At 44.2% G+C, this 17,647-nt stretch overlaps 1 protein-coding gene across 6 annotated transcripts in view; it reads left to right on the top strand.

The window, feature by feature from the left end:
• HEATR4 (HEAT repeat containing 4) overlaps positions 1-17,647 on the top strand; it is a 53,783-nt gene that overhangs the window by 32,261 nt on the left and 3,875 nt on the right. For 5 of the 6 annotated variants that reach the window (XM_045202095.2, XM_071222059.1, XM_045202096.2 and 2 more), the window contains 9 exons: positions 2,031-2,970; positions 4,098-4,288; positions 5,543-5,683; positions 6,819-7,022; positions 8,284-8,427; positions 11,547-11,729; positions 12,564-12,724; positions 13,372-13,476; positions 17,401-17,519. In XM_045202095.2, the coding sequence (XP_045058030.2) occupies positions 2,093-2,970; positions 4,098-4,288; positions 5,543-5,683; positions 6,819-7,022; positions 8,284-8,427; positions 11,547-11,729; positions 12,564-12,724; positions 13,372-13,476; positions 17,401-17,519 (2,126 nt within the window). In that variant the 5' untranslated portion in view covers positions 2,031-2,092. The remainder of the gene's footprint in view (positions 1-2,030; positions 2,971-4,097; positions 4,289-5,542; positions 5,684-6,818; positions 7,023-8,283; positions 8,428-11,546; positions 11,730-12,563; positions 12,725-13,371; positions 13,477-17,400; positions 17,520-17,647) is intronic. The other variant, XM_071222060.1, reaches the window with a different exon arrangement.

Genomic DNA, 17,647 nt, shown 5'->3' with positions numbered 1-17,647 from the left:
CCAGAGCTGGGTGTTCATGTGTCCCCTGCCAAGACTCTGTAGGTCTTATGGACCCTGTGGGGGGAAACGCTGAGCTATGTAGACCTAGAGGTTTACTTTTCAAAGGATGACCGTGAAGTCCGTTTTGCCACCAATCAATAAATATAATGCCATTTCCCAAGGCTTAGCTCACAAAGAAGATAAGTTAATGAATAATTGCAAATACCCCTGACTGAACCCCCAGGTTCTTTGAGTAGACTCATGGAATTCTAAAGAGGAGGTTGCCTAGTAACCAATTTTGGAACCCAGGAAACTAAGGAAGGTTCAAGATGTAGAAACTTGTTTCCCTTTGAAGACTGTGTTGTGGGAGGCCACTCTGAAGGTAATTTCAAAATATTGCTGCCTTATTTGTGTCTGCAAGCAGCTTATTACCTAGCTCAGCTGAATGATGAGAGGCAGTCTGAAATAATAGGGTGCCTCCTGTACGCACCTGGACTGGGGATCAAACCCACAACCTAGGTATATGCCTTGACTGGGAATTGAATCCGGAACCTCTCGGTTAAGGGACAACACTCTAACCCATCGAGCCCCACAGGCCAGGACTAACCAAAGATTCTTTATGTCACAGGGTAATGGGCATCTATCTCAGGATACCCCAGATCATTCCATATAGGTAGTTATCTTGGGGTGAAACCAGTCCCCTGTTTCTCACGGGTTTAGGATCAAACTGCCCCCTGCCTTAGGTGCAAGTTATTGATACACTGATAAGAATTATAAAATACTAGATTAGGCAATATACAGTACAGGGCAGGAGAATACTAATATTGTTTTTGTCTAACAGTTCATTTTCAACCAGTAAAAGAAGGTACTATTTCAGGAAAAATATCACCTCATGACTGTCCTCTACTCTTGCCCTAACTTTTCTAGACTAACTTTTTAAATACTGCGTGCCACTGTGGCCATGCTGCCTTCATGATTGTGAAGAGATGAAACAACCAGATTCTGTCTTATGTGCAAAAAAATCCTGGAGGGGTATCATATCAATCATGCGTGACTTAATTTGAGTGAGGTGTTCAATGCCGGTCTAGTGACATCTAGATAAAAGCTGGCCCTTAACAAAAAGAAGCCAACCAAGAGATGAGATTTAATACACAGAAGACAGTGGGATAAATCAAGCCCTAAGGAGAGAAGGTACTGTGCCGAGTGTTATAAAGGAAAGAGAAATAAGTCAGATCTGGGCTAAGGGGCTCTGTGTGAGCAGGGCAGGCAAGGCAGGAATTGGCACTAGGCCCAGTGGGACACAGAGCAATGATCTCATTGTGCGTCGCGATGCGGCGCAGGCGATTCTGAAGGGTAGCAGAGACAGGAGATGTGGTCCTTCGGCAACGCAGTTAGAGAGCCATAGGTTTAACATATTTAATAATGTGAGGTGTCACAGGATTAAGAGTTAAACTAACTAGTATGGGCTAGAAGTAATTCATAAATTTGTGTATGACATGGAGCCTGGATAGGTCAAGAAGAGTTGTGGAGCAGGCAGAAAGTGAGCTGGGCCTGCAAGAAAGGATAGAATTTGTGTCAAATATAGAAGAAAGGCTATTTACATATACAGGTCACAGACAGAAGCTCCACTATGTAAAGGGAGAAATATTGGAGAAGAGCTAGGACACTCAGGGTGTTACATGTCAGGATAAGTTCATTAACTGGGGTCACACTCAGGGAGTGCCAGGCTGAGTTCTCTGAACTTTGTGCTACAAACCTTTGAACAGAGAGAAAGCAATATTTGAAGAAAAACTGGAAACATGGGATACTGTTGAAAAGCAGTAATCCCTAATAAGGAGACAGGGGCTTAGTTTTGGGGACAAGTATGAGATTGGAGGCAAAGGTTAGATACAAGGAGAATGTTGCACCTTTTCTTTCTTTTGTCCTCCTAATTCACACGATTTTCCCCCTCCCCCCTTCTGTCTTCCAAGTTCTTTTCTTCCTGAATTGCTATGGGTTACCAATTTCTACTGACCTAGAGCTCTCACCAGTTCCTCTCATCCCTTTAACAGGCCACGCATCCAGCCCCTGCTCTGGACCAGGCAGAGTGGAAGGAAGCATTTGCCGGAAAACAATGACGAGGGACCAAAAGGGAAAGACCTTTGTCCCACACAGTCTCCATCAGTCACTGCCCCCACGGCTGGGATGGGGCATGATTTTCTCCTATGTAAAACCAACAAACAAGGAGTGCACCTCTGTCTCCAACCTGCCACCAGTCTTTCACTTCAGCTCACAGCACTGTGCACAGCTCAAGAACCAATATTTGAAAAAAGCCGCTTCAAACCTTACCTTCTCTCAGGAGGTGGTGTGGCAGCGAGGGCTACCCAGCATTCCTTACAGCCAATACAGCTTCGACCACCTCTACAACACAGACCACATCATCCAAACTCCCCGCATCAGGAAGGCCCGACCTGAGAAGCCTGTCAGCTTCAAGTCCTTGGATTCTTCAGGTCCCTCAGCAAGGGCCACCTCCCAGACTGTGAAAACAAAAAGCTCTAACAATCTTAAGAAGAAGCTAAAGAAATCAAAGCCAGCAAGCGCAGACCAGGAAACATCTTGCCCTCCCATTCATCCCTGCAGGGACCCAGACAGGGACAGTCTGTTGCATTCTCCAGATGTGAACCTGGAGGAGAGGGAAGCCTGGCTTCCGCCCCATGAGAAGGAGGCCAGAGCCTGGGAGGCCATCGTGCTGGAAAAGCTGAACAAGCGCACTGCCCGATGGATCCAGAACAAGCGTCCTTTGAGGCCTGGGGTATCCCCCAACAAGTGGCAGAGCTTCTTGCGCCAGCAATACGACTGGAGCCACATCCGGGATGAGCTCACCTCCACCAGCGACCTGGAGCTCTTGAAACAGCTGGAAGAAGAAGAGACAGCGGATTTTGAGGGTCGAAGTATCATCCTGCCCACCCAAGAAAGAAAGGAGCCAGAGCTGCTGCTTCCTGTTTATTATAGGTAGACTGGTTGAACCTTAGACATGGCTTCGAGAATCCCTGACTTCCCTTCAAGGATTCCTGGGTGGGCTTACACTCTCCCATGAACCCCTTGTGTTTTCTACTGCCAGCCTGTTCTTTAGGTCACCCTAAAGTACGGTTTTGCAACCTCTGCACTGACATTCGGGGTTAGGTAATACAAGACACCGGGGGGCTGCCCTGTGTATTGCAAGGTGTTTAGCGGCACTCCTCCAGGTGCTGCTAGTACTTTCCAGACACTGGCACACGCCCCCTTGCGGGGCAAAACCACCCCCCTATGGAGAACCACTGCCTTTAAGGGATTATTTCTCGGCCTTTCCCTTTCTGCTGATCCAGTTACTATCCAGGTGTTCCCAGAAATGCATCCACGGCGAGAGTAAGGAAGGCAGGACTCTGAGGTTTGGCCCTGCCTCACTTTGAATAGGAGCCAGCATGTCACTGACTCAAAAACTGATTGGCAGCAGGTCAGACAAGGAAACAACCTGAGGGAAGAGGATGACTGTGCATTTCTCAGGTTGCTTCATTCTCATTTATAGCTACAGGGAAGACTGGAGCTGTTGTAATATCTCTGATTCCCAAAAGTGAACTAAAAAGTGCATGCAAACTCATTTATTTATTCATGTATTAGAAAAATATAAACTGCATTCCCACTACTTTCCAATTACTCTGCTAAGTGCTGAGAATGCAACGTAAATGAGGTAGACGTGGGCCTACCCGTTAGGGAGCTTACAGTCTGCCCACTGCTTACACACAGAATGGTCACATAGAGGGTAACAGAGGAGGCAGGTTTCCAAAGTCCGGGCAACCTCTAAGGGCACCAGTATTGTAATGCTGGGAGGACGGCCACTCTATTGTGCTGTCCAGGGGCTGCAGAAGGAGTGGCTCCACCAGGGGTTGGGGAAGGCGACTGCAGACAGGTCCTTCTGGAAGCTCCATATTCAAATGGCACCTTGGGAGCAAGGCCAATAGTTAAATACAGGTGTTCTTTTCAATGCTCGTGTGTATGAGCTGAGCTTAAAAAGGAAAGGGAGTGAGCTATGAATCTGGTGGAAAGGAGGCAGTCCATCTCCTACCTTTTCCTCCTTTTCTCCCCCCCCCCCTCCTGCCAAGATTGCCCAATTACTTACCGCAACTGCAGAGAGTTGAAACTACATCTGGCCACAATAAGACAGCTGAGGATATCAAAGGAAAGAGGGGCATCTGGCAGCCCCCAAACCAGAGCTACTTCCGGCAGGTGAATCCTCGAGCTGGAAAGTTTGCTTACTCCACCGACAACACCTTCGAACAGGACATTTACTTCGGTAATAGAGCTGGGCCCTGTGGTGGGCATGGAGCAGGGAGCTGGAGGGTAACCAGGGGATGAAACAGTCACAGGGGTGGATGAGGCCCTGGATGCCCCACGTATTCACAGTAATAGCCCCTGGTAACTTGCCCAGGAGCTGGGTTGAGTTTTTTTTTTTGGCCCAGAGGGGTGGTTAGAGGTACCTGGTAGAGGGCAAACTGTTCTCCCTCTTTCCCCTTTCTCTATCCTTCTGTCTTACTAAGGAGGTGGTGGAGGGTGGGATTGTAAAGCAATCGAGATTTGGCTTTGGGGACAACCTACCTCTTCTCTGTGCACCCTTCTCCCTCCTGTCACTTTGAGATACTCCTTCCCTGAGGTGCTACACTACAAAAAAAATCACAGGCTTTTGAGTCAGGCAGATCCGAGTTTAAATCCTGGCTTAACCACTTCCTACTTACCTTCAGGAAATTATATAATCCCTCTGGACCTTATGTACCTTTTTTGTAAAGCAATATTTACAAAAATGCACTTTCCCAGGCTTGTGTAGCTCAGTGGATTGAGCGCTGGCCTGTGAACCAAAAAGTTGCAGGTTTGATTCCCCATCAAGTGCATGCCTGTGTTGCAGCAGAGTCCCCAGGTGGGGGCGTGCAAGAGGCAACCGATCCGATGTTTCCCTTCTTTCTCCCTCCATTCTCCTCTCTCTAAAGATTAATAAATAAAACCTTTTTAAAAAAATGCATTTCATGTAAAAAGTAGATAACAAAGCATCTATAAATGCCCAGTAAATGTCCACTACCTTCCCCTTCCACCTTGCTGTCCTTTAGATGCCTGGGCTTCCAGGATACACAGTCTAGGTCTGCATGTTCCAAGCTGTTCATTCTTTCCAACCCCCATCTTGTTCCTAAACTGCTATCAACTGAAAGTCTTCTTAAAGGGCTTAAGAAGTAGTATTTATGACTGAGAAGAGATGAATTAGGTGGCCCTTCATTAGTATCTAGCTTTTCATAGGGGCAATACCTATAAGTTAGACAGGTTCTGCCTTGACTTCCAGGCCTCATAGAGAGAGCACAGTATTCATGAGTTCTGGGGGCTTGGAGTAGGATAAAATGAAACTGGGTCTGATCCTGGTGACTGAAAACACAGGAAGAGGGAAAAGGAAGGTGCTGGGGACTCATTATTTCTCCTTCTCCTTCTCCTTCTCCTCTTCCTCCTTCTTCTATCCCTTCTGCATATTTTATTTATTTGACTCATTATTTCTTTTATCTGTTCATAGATAAGGTCCAGATCGTCCACCAGATTGGTGCAAAGAGAGACCAAATTTTCCTGGAAAATCTGAACCGGTACAATAAGCAGCTACTTAAGGTCTTCCCTGAAAGCCCAGAAAGGTGGACTGCCCAGGCAATTCCTGAAGCATGTAAGCAGGAGGCTGATAATGGGTGCAAAGATGGAAGTGTGGCCATTTCTTTTCCTTTTTTTTTAAATCCTCACCTGAGGACATGCTTAGAGGGGAAGGGAGGGAGAGAGGAGGAGAAACATCTCCCGGCAGCCTCTCCCACGTGCCCCAAATGGGGACTGAACCTGCCACCCCAGACATGTGCACTGACCAGGAATGGAACCCTCGACCTTTCCATTTACAGAAAGATGCTCCAAGCAACTGAGCCACACCAGCCAGGGTGTGGCTATTTCTTTAAGGCCCCTGTTTCCTAGGGCAGGGCACCACCAGCATCTAGGGAAGCCCCTTCCTACCAACTAAAAATCACCTCATGAAATTATAAAGCACTAACTATAACTAGGAAGAGGCTTTGTGAAGTATCCATTCAGATGAAATCAGATAAAGCTTATGTGTAATAAAGTGGGTTAGGACCAGTAATCCAGAAACGTTTTTATCTGGCTTGCCTTCTTCTCCACACAACTACTCCTCCGAGAAAGAGGCCTTGTATCTCATACCAAGGAGCACAGTAAGTCTGGAAAAACGTAACTATGACTATTTTTATGTAACAACTACACTTATATAACCTTTTCTTCTGTTCTCAAATTTCCAACTGTTATTTGTCATAATTAGGAAAAACTAATTACGACAAAATTGCTAAAATCTTTATAGAGTTGCTAAAAATCTTTAAAATCAGTCACTTGCTGTACCGTTCCTCCTCCCAAATTGAAAACATTAAAAAGAAAGCTTAGTAAATTAGGACTTAATGGCCAATTATACTCTAAATTGCAATATATCAAATATTGTATTTTATGAGCAACATTTTCATATATGAACATATTTATGTTCCTAAAGCTTTATTAAACTTATAGAAAGGTTTGTGAATAGCTCAGTTCCCCCCCAGTCTCTCCCCCATCACTGTGGCTTTATCATGTCCGTAATCAGGACTTCTCATAACGCCCCATGGGATTTGTGCTCAGTTCCTGTTACAACCACAGGAAAGTTCCCTCTTCAGTATATTGTTTTGCCTCGGCCTTAGTCAGGAATAGGACCGTGGTGCTAGTTGGAACACAGGACCTAGGGCAGTGGGATGAGAATTCCTCATACTGCCCCACTGCAGCTTGCAGGCCTGTGAAAGGAACCCTGTGCTGGATGGCTTTGCCCACCCCCGTCAAGGATCTGCTGCCACCGGTGTGTGAGGAGGACATGTCCATTAAGACCAGGAAACTGAAGACACAGGCCAAATTGCCGGAGGAGGATAGGACTTGGAAACTGGTGGTCCTGCAGAGGATGCTGCAGGAATGGAAGACTGCCTGGGCCCTCGGTGAGCGGAGGGCGGGGACGGGGGCGTTGGAGATATCGGTATGCATTTGTGGGGAAGGGGGGTCTCACCTTGGACTAGTGTTTTTCAGTCTTTGAAAATCCATCCATTTCTCATAAAACATAAAAACCTAGTGGCCTCATCAAGGTTAGTCAAGGGCCTTTAACACAATGCTAGTTGACATGTATTGGATGCTTTTTGCATGGGCAGGTTTTACTTCAGTAATTTGTGAAAACTCACTATGTTGAGACCTCTTCACAGGCAGGGACCTTAACTTACTGACCTTTGAAACTTTATGTTCAATAAATATTGCATGAAGGGGAGGATGAAATATGCTGCCCAAGCAATGGAAATGTAATGATCAAAAGAAATGGCAGTTGTCTGTGGTATAAACAGCCCCTCTCCAAAATTCATCTGTGGATTTGGGATTATCATGTATCTACTTTGCCTTTAGAGACATGGTAGCAGGAGTCTGAGTGCCTGGGGCAGAGTAAAGGCCTCCACAAAGACTCTTGGAAGCTATTTGCGCCCTCAAATCCTGTAGCTGCTGTCTTTCAGAACATAAAAGAATTTAGTGCAGGAGAAAGAGAGGAGATTCATAAACTAGATCAGATAAACAAAAATAGAGAGAGGGAGTCTGAGTAAAAGCTGCTGATAGGGAACAACTACAGAAGGCGGGAGCACTGAAATGAAAGCTCGATACCTACAAAGAGAGCAGTCAGCAATAAAACGAGGAAGACCTTGAAAGCCAGACAGTGGGGCCTTTAAAGGCAAGGAAACCTGATAACTTGACAGGTACTTTGCTAAACTTTGTCTAGTTATCTCATTTACTACTCAGTCACTCAATAGGGTAGCTGCTGATATTTCCATCTTACAAATGAAAAATCAAGCTAAGACAGGTTAAGCAACTTACCCAAGGTCACACAGCCAATAACTATGATTCTAAACCAGGCATGTCTCATAGCAAAGTGCCTTTAACCACTATGTTTTATTGCCCCTTTAATTTTCTAGATGGTAACAATGAGGAGTTATTGAAGCAAAGAGAGGCGGAATATGAGTTGGGGGTGGTGGGAGTTTTGTTTGGGAACTGACCTAGAGAGGACATGGACCAGAGAAATAACTTCCCTAAGGGGCCCTTTATTTTTCTGAACTAATGTTTTGCTTGAACTGTCCTGGGGGAAGGGGACTGCTTGTTACCTGCCTGCAGTACGATATCTAGCCCTAACCAGGGGGGACTCTTCCCACTTCCCTCCCTGTGCTACAGTCATCGAGTGGCACCATAAGACAATAGAGGGTCTGCTGCGGAGTTTGGTGGACATGAATGATAATACTCGGATCCAAGCTATTGTCACATGTGCCACAGCTGCTTTAGAACGGCCCCGGATTGCCATCAGCCAGGGGGACCCAGGTGAGTCAGAAATGGACTGCTTAAGAATACTATATACAGGTTTCCCCTGCTATGTGAAACTAGAATGTTCCTATAAAACCCTCTGTAAGCCAAAGTGGCGTAAAGTGAAGAGTTAGCCACCACTTTCTGAAAGGTCACATATGCCCCTTCGCTTTTATGGAAGACCTACATTAGTACAGTAATAGTTTTCATAAATGTGAAAACCCTCTTCAGATTTCTTTCAGTTAGCAAAAACAGGTACTAACAAAGCATTGTAATCTACTGAGGAGCTGGTTTAACAAGACACGGGACCCAGATGATGGAAACTAGAAATGCTATTGAAAGGACATAAAACCAACGGACACGTATCCCTCGAGCGCCCTCTCAGATGTCACCTTTTTTTAATGTGAAGCCTGAGCTGACACTTTTTCTTTCTCTGCTGCTGGTACCATCCTAATATTATTATTACATTTTAGAGAGGGGGGTAAGACAGAAAGAGAGAGGGAAATATCGATGTGAGAAACATCAATCCATTGCCTCATACACACCCCAACAGGGTTGAACCCGCAACCTAGACATGTTCCCTTGCCAGGAATTGAACACGTGACCTTTTGGCTTTATACCAACTGAGCCACACCGGCCAGGGCACCATCCTAATATTATTCCTGTCCTAATATTTATCACTGTAATACTTGTCCGTTTACTTTTCTGCCATTCCTAGTAGGCAAGAACTCCTTAAGGGTAGGGACTAATTTTAGTTCTACAAAGTTGTTAGGTTTTTTAAAGTTTCCTTTCACTTATATCTTGTCTATTGAGTTCCAGATATGGGCATTTTTCCTCAAAGTTTTCAAATTCGCTGCTCCCTCTGCTGGAAAATTCTTCCTCTCTTCACTTGACTAACTTCTATACTTGCCCTTCGATTTGCAGCTAAGATGTCACCTCCTCTGAGGAGTCTTCCCTGCCCCATACTTGGTGTGGTGTCCCTGCTATACATGTGACCACACATGTACACTTTCTATCATAACTGCTTATTTCCTTGGGTTTAAATGGGATGATATACAAGGCCTGTCCAGAAGGTAATCAGCCACGTAATATGAAAAAGAGATATTTATTGAAGAAGATATATAAGCACTGTACATAGGACAATGACGCCACAGTCCCCTTCAAAGTAGGCACTTTGGGACCGCACACAGTTCTCCCAATCACCATCAGCTGCGCTGTTGTATTTTCCTGAATTTCACGGATGGTCTGAAATCTCTTCCCTTTCAAAGGTGATGTTAGTTTTGGGAAAAAGCCAGAAGTTGCAGGGCACCAAATCTGGACTGTAGAGGGTCTGAGTCACCTGGGTGATTTGATGTTTTGCAAAAAACTTTGCATGAGACGTGATACATGAGCAGGCGTGTTGTCATGATGAAGCTGCCAATCACCAGTTGCCCTTAGCTGCAGCCTTCTGAATCATCCAAATAGTTTTCACGGAGGAAATGTTCAAGCTTAACACAAAATTTGATGCAGATTCGTTGCTCTACTCGCTTATTTTGAATGTAATGGCTACACAGCACACATGCTCACTCAATGGCATCTATCACTGACTGGTAGAAGTGAAATCGTCATTGTTCACACGTGTGCATTCCAGTCCACTCTCCTTGGCTGCCAGGTTACATGGATGTTGTGCAAATCATTCCTGTTACAGTAACAATGGCTGGACTTTTTCCGGACAGACCTCCTATGTTCAGTGCCTGACACATAGAGAAAACCTTCAATAAGCAGCAACAGATAAAACCGTATCCCCAAATCTTCCATATACTTAGACACTTTTGCCTCCCACCAGAACTATGCCTTTCATGTGATCCCTTTCACATGTCCTGGGTGTCTAGATTTTGATTTGTCCTGTTTTCTCCCCCTACCATCCCGAAGAAAATGATCTACTCATTATTTCTTGAAATACTCAGCTACCTTCTATCTATTCCCCTGAAATACTCAGATTTCCATCTAGCCCATTCTTATCAGTTGGCTTAGCAGCCTGCAGCCCTGGTAAACAGGACAGATTAGGAATCCTAAAATCTTAGTCATGGGTCAAGCTTCTTGGGAAGTCAGTTAACTTCTCTGAGCTTCAAATTCCTTACCTATAAAATGAGGATAGTTGTAGACAAAAGGTTAATAAAACACTTCCCCTTCTACTTGAGAATTTGAGCTTTAAATGCCCACCTGTTACCCTGATCACCTGATAAGGACAGGAACTATATTTACAGGCAACGCTGCTTATAATAAAAATGAGCCCTGATTCATCAATTACATTTGGACTGGGAAGAACTATACATGAAATATAAATACCTCAAGGAGTACCATTGTTTGAGCTTCCATGAATGCTGGGACTTAAATAACAGCATGCCCTTTGGGGACCCTAGAATTATATTTGTGGAGTTGTTATTAAAGGTACTAACTCCTATGAGACATAAGACTTGTATACAGAGTGGATTCCATGCTCCTGAGCTGTCCCCAAAAGGCTCTGTGGAATGCTATACAAACCACCTCGAGAACTCTGGCCAAAAGGAGTGCCTGATGCTGCCCTGTTGGCCAACTGTGCTCCCATCCTATATCCTTCCAAAGACTGGTACCATGTGTGACCCATGACAGTCTCATGAGTCTGTTTAGTTAAACAAAGACTCCTAAAACACACACATCTCAGGTGAGCTCTGCAGTAATACCTGCCTTGCCTACTTCAATGAAGAATGAATGAGATGAATATGAAAACACTATATAAATGGCAAAGCACTAACCTAAATATAACTGCTATTATTACTAAAAATACAAAATGTAATGTAAAAATACAAAAATATATGGGGTAAATGGGTTGATTTTCATCCTAAAACTTATGGTCAAAGTTACTATAGCCTAGCTGGAAGCATTCCTCTTCCGCCTGAATATAGCTCCTTCGAAACCAGATGATAACACATTGGGAACTAGCACAGAAGTGAGCCGTAAAATCCTACCCGTTGTAGGGGCTCAACTAAACTCACATTATGTAGAAGTAAGCACCAGCAAGTGAAACTGAGGTTGGCCACCACGTGACTATGGAAAGGAAGCTGTGTTTCAGAGGGAAGTAAAGGGGTTAGCACTCTCCTCTCTTATTTTTTTCACAGACAAGGAGGAGACTGTGAAAGCCCCACTGGTCCAGGACTTGCCAGACGTTCTAAAGTCCGCTCTGGAGGCTGCTCTTTGTGACAAGAATGTCAATGTGCAGATGGCAGCAGCGATATGCCAATATGCCATGGAGTCACATAATCCCCTTGCCCAGGACATCATGCAGACTGCCCTTTTGAAGGGTGAGTAACTCCCTTTTTCTTCTGATCTGGGAATTTGGGGTAAAGAGAATATATCTTACCGTCAAGCTTCTCTTAATCCTTTCCTCTCCATTATCATGCTCTGTGATGTCTACTCTATTGGGTTTGTGCTCATCTTAGTACACACAAAATTTAGTTCTTCCTAGGTAGTTTTACAAAATAGGCACACTGCCACCTAGTGGTACCTGGGCTAAGTGTTTCATAGATGCATTTGAGTAGGAATCATGCCCTTTCACACAACTGCGTTTTCTTTTAATTTAAATATAATTGAAAATATGAAATGAAAATTTAAAAATCGCATCATACCTTCCATTTTTCACATTAACTTTCAGGCACTGTCCACATGCATTGTTGGAGTAATACAAGCAAAAAGGTCAATGGTATGTCCAAGGTGCCTGACTGCTCAAAGATGTGTCTGGTCCTTGTCTGGGAACTGGGGACAGACAAGGACAACTGGCTGACTGGTTTGGCCTTCTGCACATAGACTCAACAATTTGATTCATCTGTCTTAAGAAAGCCTCCACTTCAGACTTCCCAGTCTCTAAGGGGAGGAACAACCGTTCTCTCTCAGCCAAGCCAGAAGGGCCTTACTGCTGTTACCTAACAAGGGCCTTTTAGGACTTAACTTTTCAGGTTAAGATTTGCAGTCTATATTTACAACCTTGATATGATCCATTTAAATATGGTTTCAATATGGGACAGGATTTCTGGACTGAAAGGGGCACAGGGAAGTGAAATAGCAGGCACCCAAAGGCTGTTCTCTCTGCGGGGAAGAGAGGTCGCCTATCGGGACTCCTTTTCACCCCACTGTGGCAGGCAATAGTGTGGACAGCTGGGCTGCAGCTCAGTGCCTGGCTCTGGAGGGTGCTGCCACTTACCCCGTGATTAAGAGGATCCTCCATCAGCTGTTTAACAAGAAGAATGAGGACACTGAGCACCAGGCATACATGCTTCTGAGTCGTCTCAGTGGGAAGACGGTATGTGTCCGTTATAGGGTCAGAAAAAGGAACCAAGTTCAGGGGAACAGTTGGGCCTTTGAGATCAGTACATGTAAGAATCCAAAATGCAGGTGGCTGGGTAGGATGACCTCAGGCACAGGTAAAACTAGACTCGGTATGATGGAACTGGGGTGTAGAAGTGTATACAGGGAAAAGTGACAACAACCAGCTTAGAGAAAGGTGAGAAAAGTAGGCTGCAGATGGTTTCTGTGTATGCAGTAAGAACTGTGACATGTAGAATTTACTTCTGCTGCAAGTTTACCCTTGAAAACCACACAGACCTACAATTCTGTTTACTTTCAGCAGAAATGTGAAACACAAAGACTGAGGCATATAAAGATCATTTTAGGGGTAAAGATAGTTAAAGTCAAAAGGAGAAGGCCCCAGGAGTTTTCTGTTCAGATTACAAAATCTGTATTTTGTTCCCTGATTCGTGATCCCAGAAGTCAGCTGGCTTAGATGGACAAGTGCTCCACATTTTATAAATCCACCCCTGGCTAGGGATGGGCATCTCATGTACTTGTGGCATTAATTATGCTGGACACCATGTTAGGATGGAGTTCTTTGAGGTTCTAGCATCTCTAAAGATGATCATGAATACCCATACAAGTCTTCCATTTCCTCAGACCCTGATACACACCACGCTTGCCGTGGAGCTGAACAGCCGTCAGTGGAAGGACCGGATCATGGCCTGCCAGGCTCTCTCGCGGATCAGTGGAACTGTCTGTTTGGTAAGCCTTCTCTTTCTGTGCTTCCAGGACAGACAGTCTAGGCTAGCGAGCCCTTCCACCTGTTGCTGCTAACTGGTATCCCACTCTTCCCAAACAGATCTCTGTCCTCCCATTGCTACCTCAGTCCTAACCCTGAATTATCTTCAGATGTCAACATGGCTTTCTGTGACTTAAGCCACTGCTTCTCAGCTTGGTGGCAGTCCACAAACTGTTTATCACCCACCTGCAATGAAATAAGCAAACAAACAAATAAAAAACAAAACCAAACCCAGAGTTTAAAAACTTTTATAGTGATTTGACATTACCTCCATATCAATGTACTATGTAAGTATCAGTCAATGACATTTTCCCACTCAAATATTGGTCCTTGGTCAGACAGTTTAAGAAGCACTGACTTAAACCACCCAACAGCCCAACTACACTGGTATCTATGCTGGCTTTCCCTGAGTGTCTGGCACACATATAAAGAAGGTATAAACATAGCCCTACTTTCAAAAACAGACATTATATTTGGAATAACAAGACTAACATACACAAATGATGCAAGAATAAGCAATAAGTATAAGGTGCTTTAGAACTTTTAAGAGAGATTAGTATGGGCTGACCTTACCAGTTAAAGTTCTGTGAAGGAGTGTGAGACACAGCCGAACAAGACGTGGATAGAACTGAAGGGGGACTTTCGGTGTGAAAAACCCTGACCATCATTTAGGCTTCCACCTGACCTCCCTCTTGCCATTGTTTTTTAATCATCTTCAGCTATCCAAATGGGAATTCTCCCTTCTTCCCATGTATCCCTATATCTTTTTGTTATAACAAAATGGCCCAGGACATTCCCATTCCCATGAGAAGTGAACACCTTCAGTCTTTGATCCTTGCACTTTGATGTGGAAAGCACAAAATCTGGCCATTCAATATAATTACCTGAAGACGTTTTAGTCTGACTTAATTCTGCCTCAACTGCTATAGTACCCTGCTGCTAAAGTCCTGGACCAGGAACATCACTGGGCATCACCCAGGAGCTTGTTATGTTAGAAGTGCAAAATCTTACCTCACATCAACTCAATTAGAATCTGCATCTTTTGTAAAATTTATTTTATTGATTATACTATTATAGTGTCCAAATTTTTCCCCTTTGCCCTTCTCCACCCAGTACCCTCCCTCACTTTAGTTCATGTCCATGGGTCATGCTTGTAAGTTCTTTGCCTTCTCCATTTCCTATACTATTCTTGACATCCCCCTATTTTGTACCTACCAATTATGCTTCTTAATCCCTGCACCTTTTCCCCCACTTTCCTCCTCCCCCCTCCCAGCTGATAACCCTCCAAATGATCTCCATATCTGATTCAGTTCCTGTTCTGGTTGTTTGCTTAGTTTGTTTTTTTTTTAGATTCAGTTGTTGATAGTTGTGAGTTTGTTGTCATTTTACTGTTCACAGTTTTGATCTTTTTCTTAAGTAAGTCCTTTTAACATTTCATGTAATAATGGCTTGTTGATGATGTATTGCTTCAGCTTTAACTTGTCTGGGAAGCACTTTATCTGCCCTTCCATTCAAAATGATAGCTTTGCTGGATAATCTAGGTCCTTGCTTTTCATCATTTTGAATGTCTTGGACAGTCCCTTCTTGCCTACAAAGTTTCTTTTGAGAAGTCAGCTGACAGTCTTATGGGAACTCCTTTGTAGTTAACTCTCTACTTTTCTCTTGCTGCTTTTAAGATCCTCTATCTTTAACCTTTGGCATTTGAATTATGATGTGTCTGGCTGTGATCATTTTTAGGTCCAACTTGTTGGGACCCTCTGTGCTTCCTGAACTTGTGTGCCTATTTCCTTTGCCGAATTAGGGAAATTTTCTTTCATTATTTTTTCAAATTAGTTTTCAATTTCTTGCTCTTCCTCTTCTTCTGGCACCCCTATGATTCAGATGTTGGTACATCTGGAAAATTGTCCCAGAGGTCCCTAAGCCTATTCTCGTTTTTTTCAGTTCCTTTTTCTTCCTGCTGTTCTGGTTGAATGCTTCTTCTTTCCATGTGTTCCAAATTATTGATTTGATTCTTGGCTTCATCCTCTCCACTGATGGTTCCCCTGCAGATTTTTCATTTCACTTAGTGTAATCTTCATTTCTTCCTTTATGTTTTTGCCATACTCAATGAGTTCTTTGAGCATCCTGATCACCAATGTTTTGAACGCTGCATCTGATAGGTTGGTTATCTGTTTCATTTAGTGGGTTTTTTTTTTTTTCCTGGGTTTTGTTCTGTTCTTTCATTTGAGCCATATTTGTCTCCTCAATTCGGCAGCCTCCCTGTGTTTGTTTCTGTGTATTATTAGGTAGAGCTGCTTTGACTCTCTATCTTAGAAAAGGCACCTGTAAATTGTGTGGGGGCAGAGCCTTAGGTAATCATGAGGGTGGGGCAACCCACTTCATGGCTCTGTGGGGGAGAGGAGGGCTTGGAGAGGGGAAAATGCTGCTGCCTGGCTTCTGGAGGCTTGCCCGGCACTCGCCCTGTTTCTAGTCACTTCACCCACTTCCCGGATGCAATTGGCACCCTTCCAGCTGTTGCCCTGGTGATGAATCCCAGTGTGGGTGGGTTTGTGCATGTTCTAAGTCCAAGTGGGCCCTTTAAGCCGAATCTCCTGAAAATTGGGCAGTTTCTTCTGCTGCCCCAACCCTCACTAGTTTTTACAGAGAGAAGTTATGGGGACTTACCTTCCTGGCCCTGAACCCCTGGGCTGTGCAGACTGGGGCTGAGCCTGGGATTGCTGGCTCCCAAGGTATCCCTCCCGATTTTTATCTACCACATGTGAGTGTGGAACCGCGTTCCGCCACCACTGCAGCCTCTCCACACCATACCGCAACTCCGCCCCTCCTTCCTGTCTGGATGAATGTGGCTTCTTTAAATCCTCGGTCGTCAGACTTCCATACAGCTTAATTTTCTGACAGTTCTGGGTATTATTTGTTTTAAGATATAGTTGTAATTCTCTCTGCGGTTGCATGAGGAGGCGAAGCGTGTCTACCTACATCTCCATCTTGACCAGAAGTCTTCAGAATCTGCATCTTAACAATATCATTTTAACATTTGATTCCTCTGTACATTCATCCCCTTAGTAGCTGTCACTCCGGATTGCCAATTAAAAGTTAGAAGACATGCAGAGCAAGCAGGGGATGGGGTAAAAGATGATAATTTTACACCAGACTGCTCGAATTGAGAAAGGCATTATGTCCATCAGTTTACCCCATCAGTAAGCAAGCAGTTTCTGACCATATCCTACATGCTAGGGACCATATTCTTGGGGATGCAAAGATAATGTCTTCACTTGGTTATAAATAACTACAGCAGAAGCAACATAAAGGTATTATAGGGTTTTCTTATGCTTATAAGGGACAAAGGAGAGTTCACCGAGGAGATGCTTTTTGAGGTAAATCATAAAAATCATAGTAGGAAAACGTCAGGTACCAGGTAGAGGTGAAAGGGATGTTTCTGACAGGAACAAAAGCTTGGACACATTCACACAATCAACTACAACTGTAATAATCTTTGTCCCTGCCTGAGAGAAGTATCAATACATAAGTGGCCAACTGTCCTGGTTTGTCCCGGACATAGGAGTTTTAGTACTTAAACCAGGAAAGTATCAGGTAAACTGGGATGAATGGGTCACCCCATTAAAATGTCACCTTCAAATTCTAAGTCTCAAGTGCAGGTTACATCATGACATTGGAAAACAGACTTGGGTCTGAGTCTTGGCTTCAGCACTCAACTGTTAACCTTGGGCAAGTGAATCTAAGCCTGCATTTTTGTCATCTGTAAATGGTCTTATCTGCCTCATTGTATTGTTTGAGAGGATTAAGTGAAGGGTAAAAACTCTCAGCACAGTGCCAAGTACGAAACTGATGTTTAATAAATGGTAGCTAATTATTACACCTATTTATAGGATATAAAACATAAGTTGATCCAGCTGATGTGGAATGACTGGAATAAGGAAGTGAGACAAGCAGCTGCCAAAGCTCTGGGACAAATGAGTCTTGGGAAAGAGGTGCATGACACAATCAGGTAAACCCAGTCAACATAAAGACAGAAGCTTTTCTATTCTTAAGTGTTCAGGGCCCCTGGGATCCAGCCAGCCTTTGCGGAGCTACTCTGTATGCTCAGCACTGTACTAAGTTCCAACGCAGGATTAT

Source organism: Desmodus rotundus, chromosome 7 (assembly GCF_022682495.2).
Source record: "Desmodus rotundus isolate HL8 chromosome 7, HLdesRot8A.1, whole genome shotgun sequence".
In the NCBI taxonomy this organism is placed as follows: domain Eukaryota; kingdom Metazoa; phylum Chordata; class Mammalia; order Chiroptera; family Phyllostomidae; genus Desmodus; species Desmodus rotundus.
This window is presented reverse-complemented; position numbering and strand designations above follow the sequence as displayed.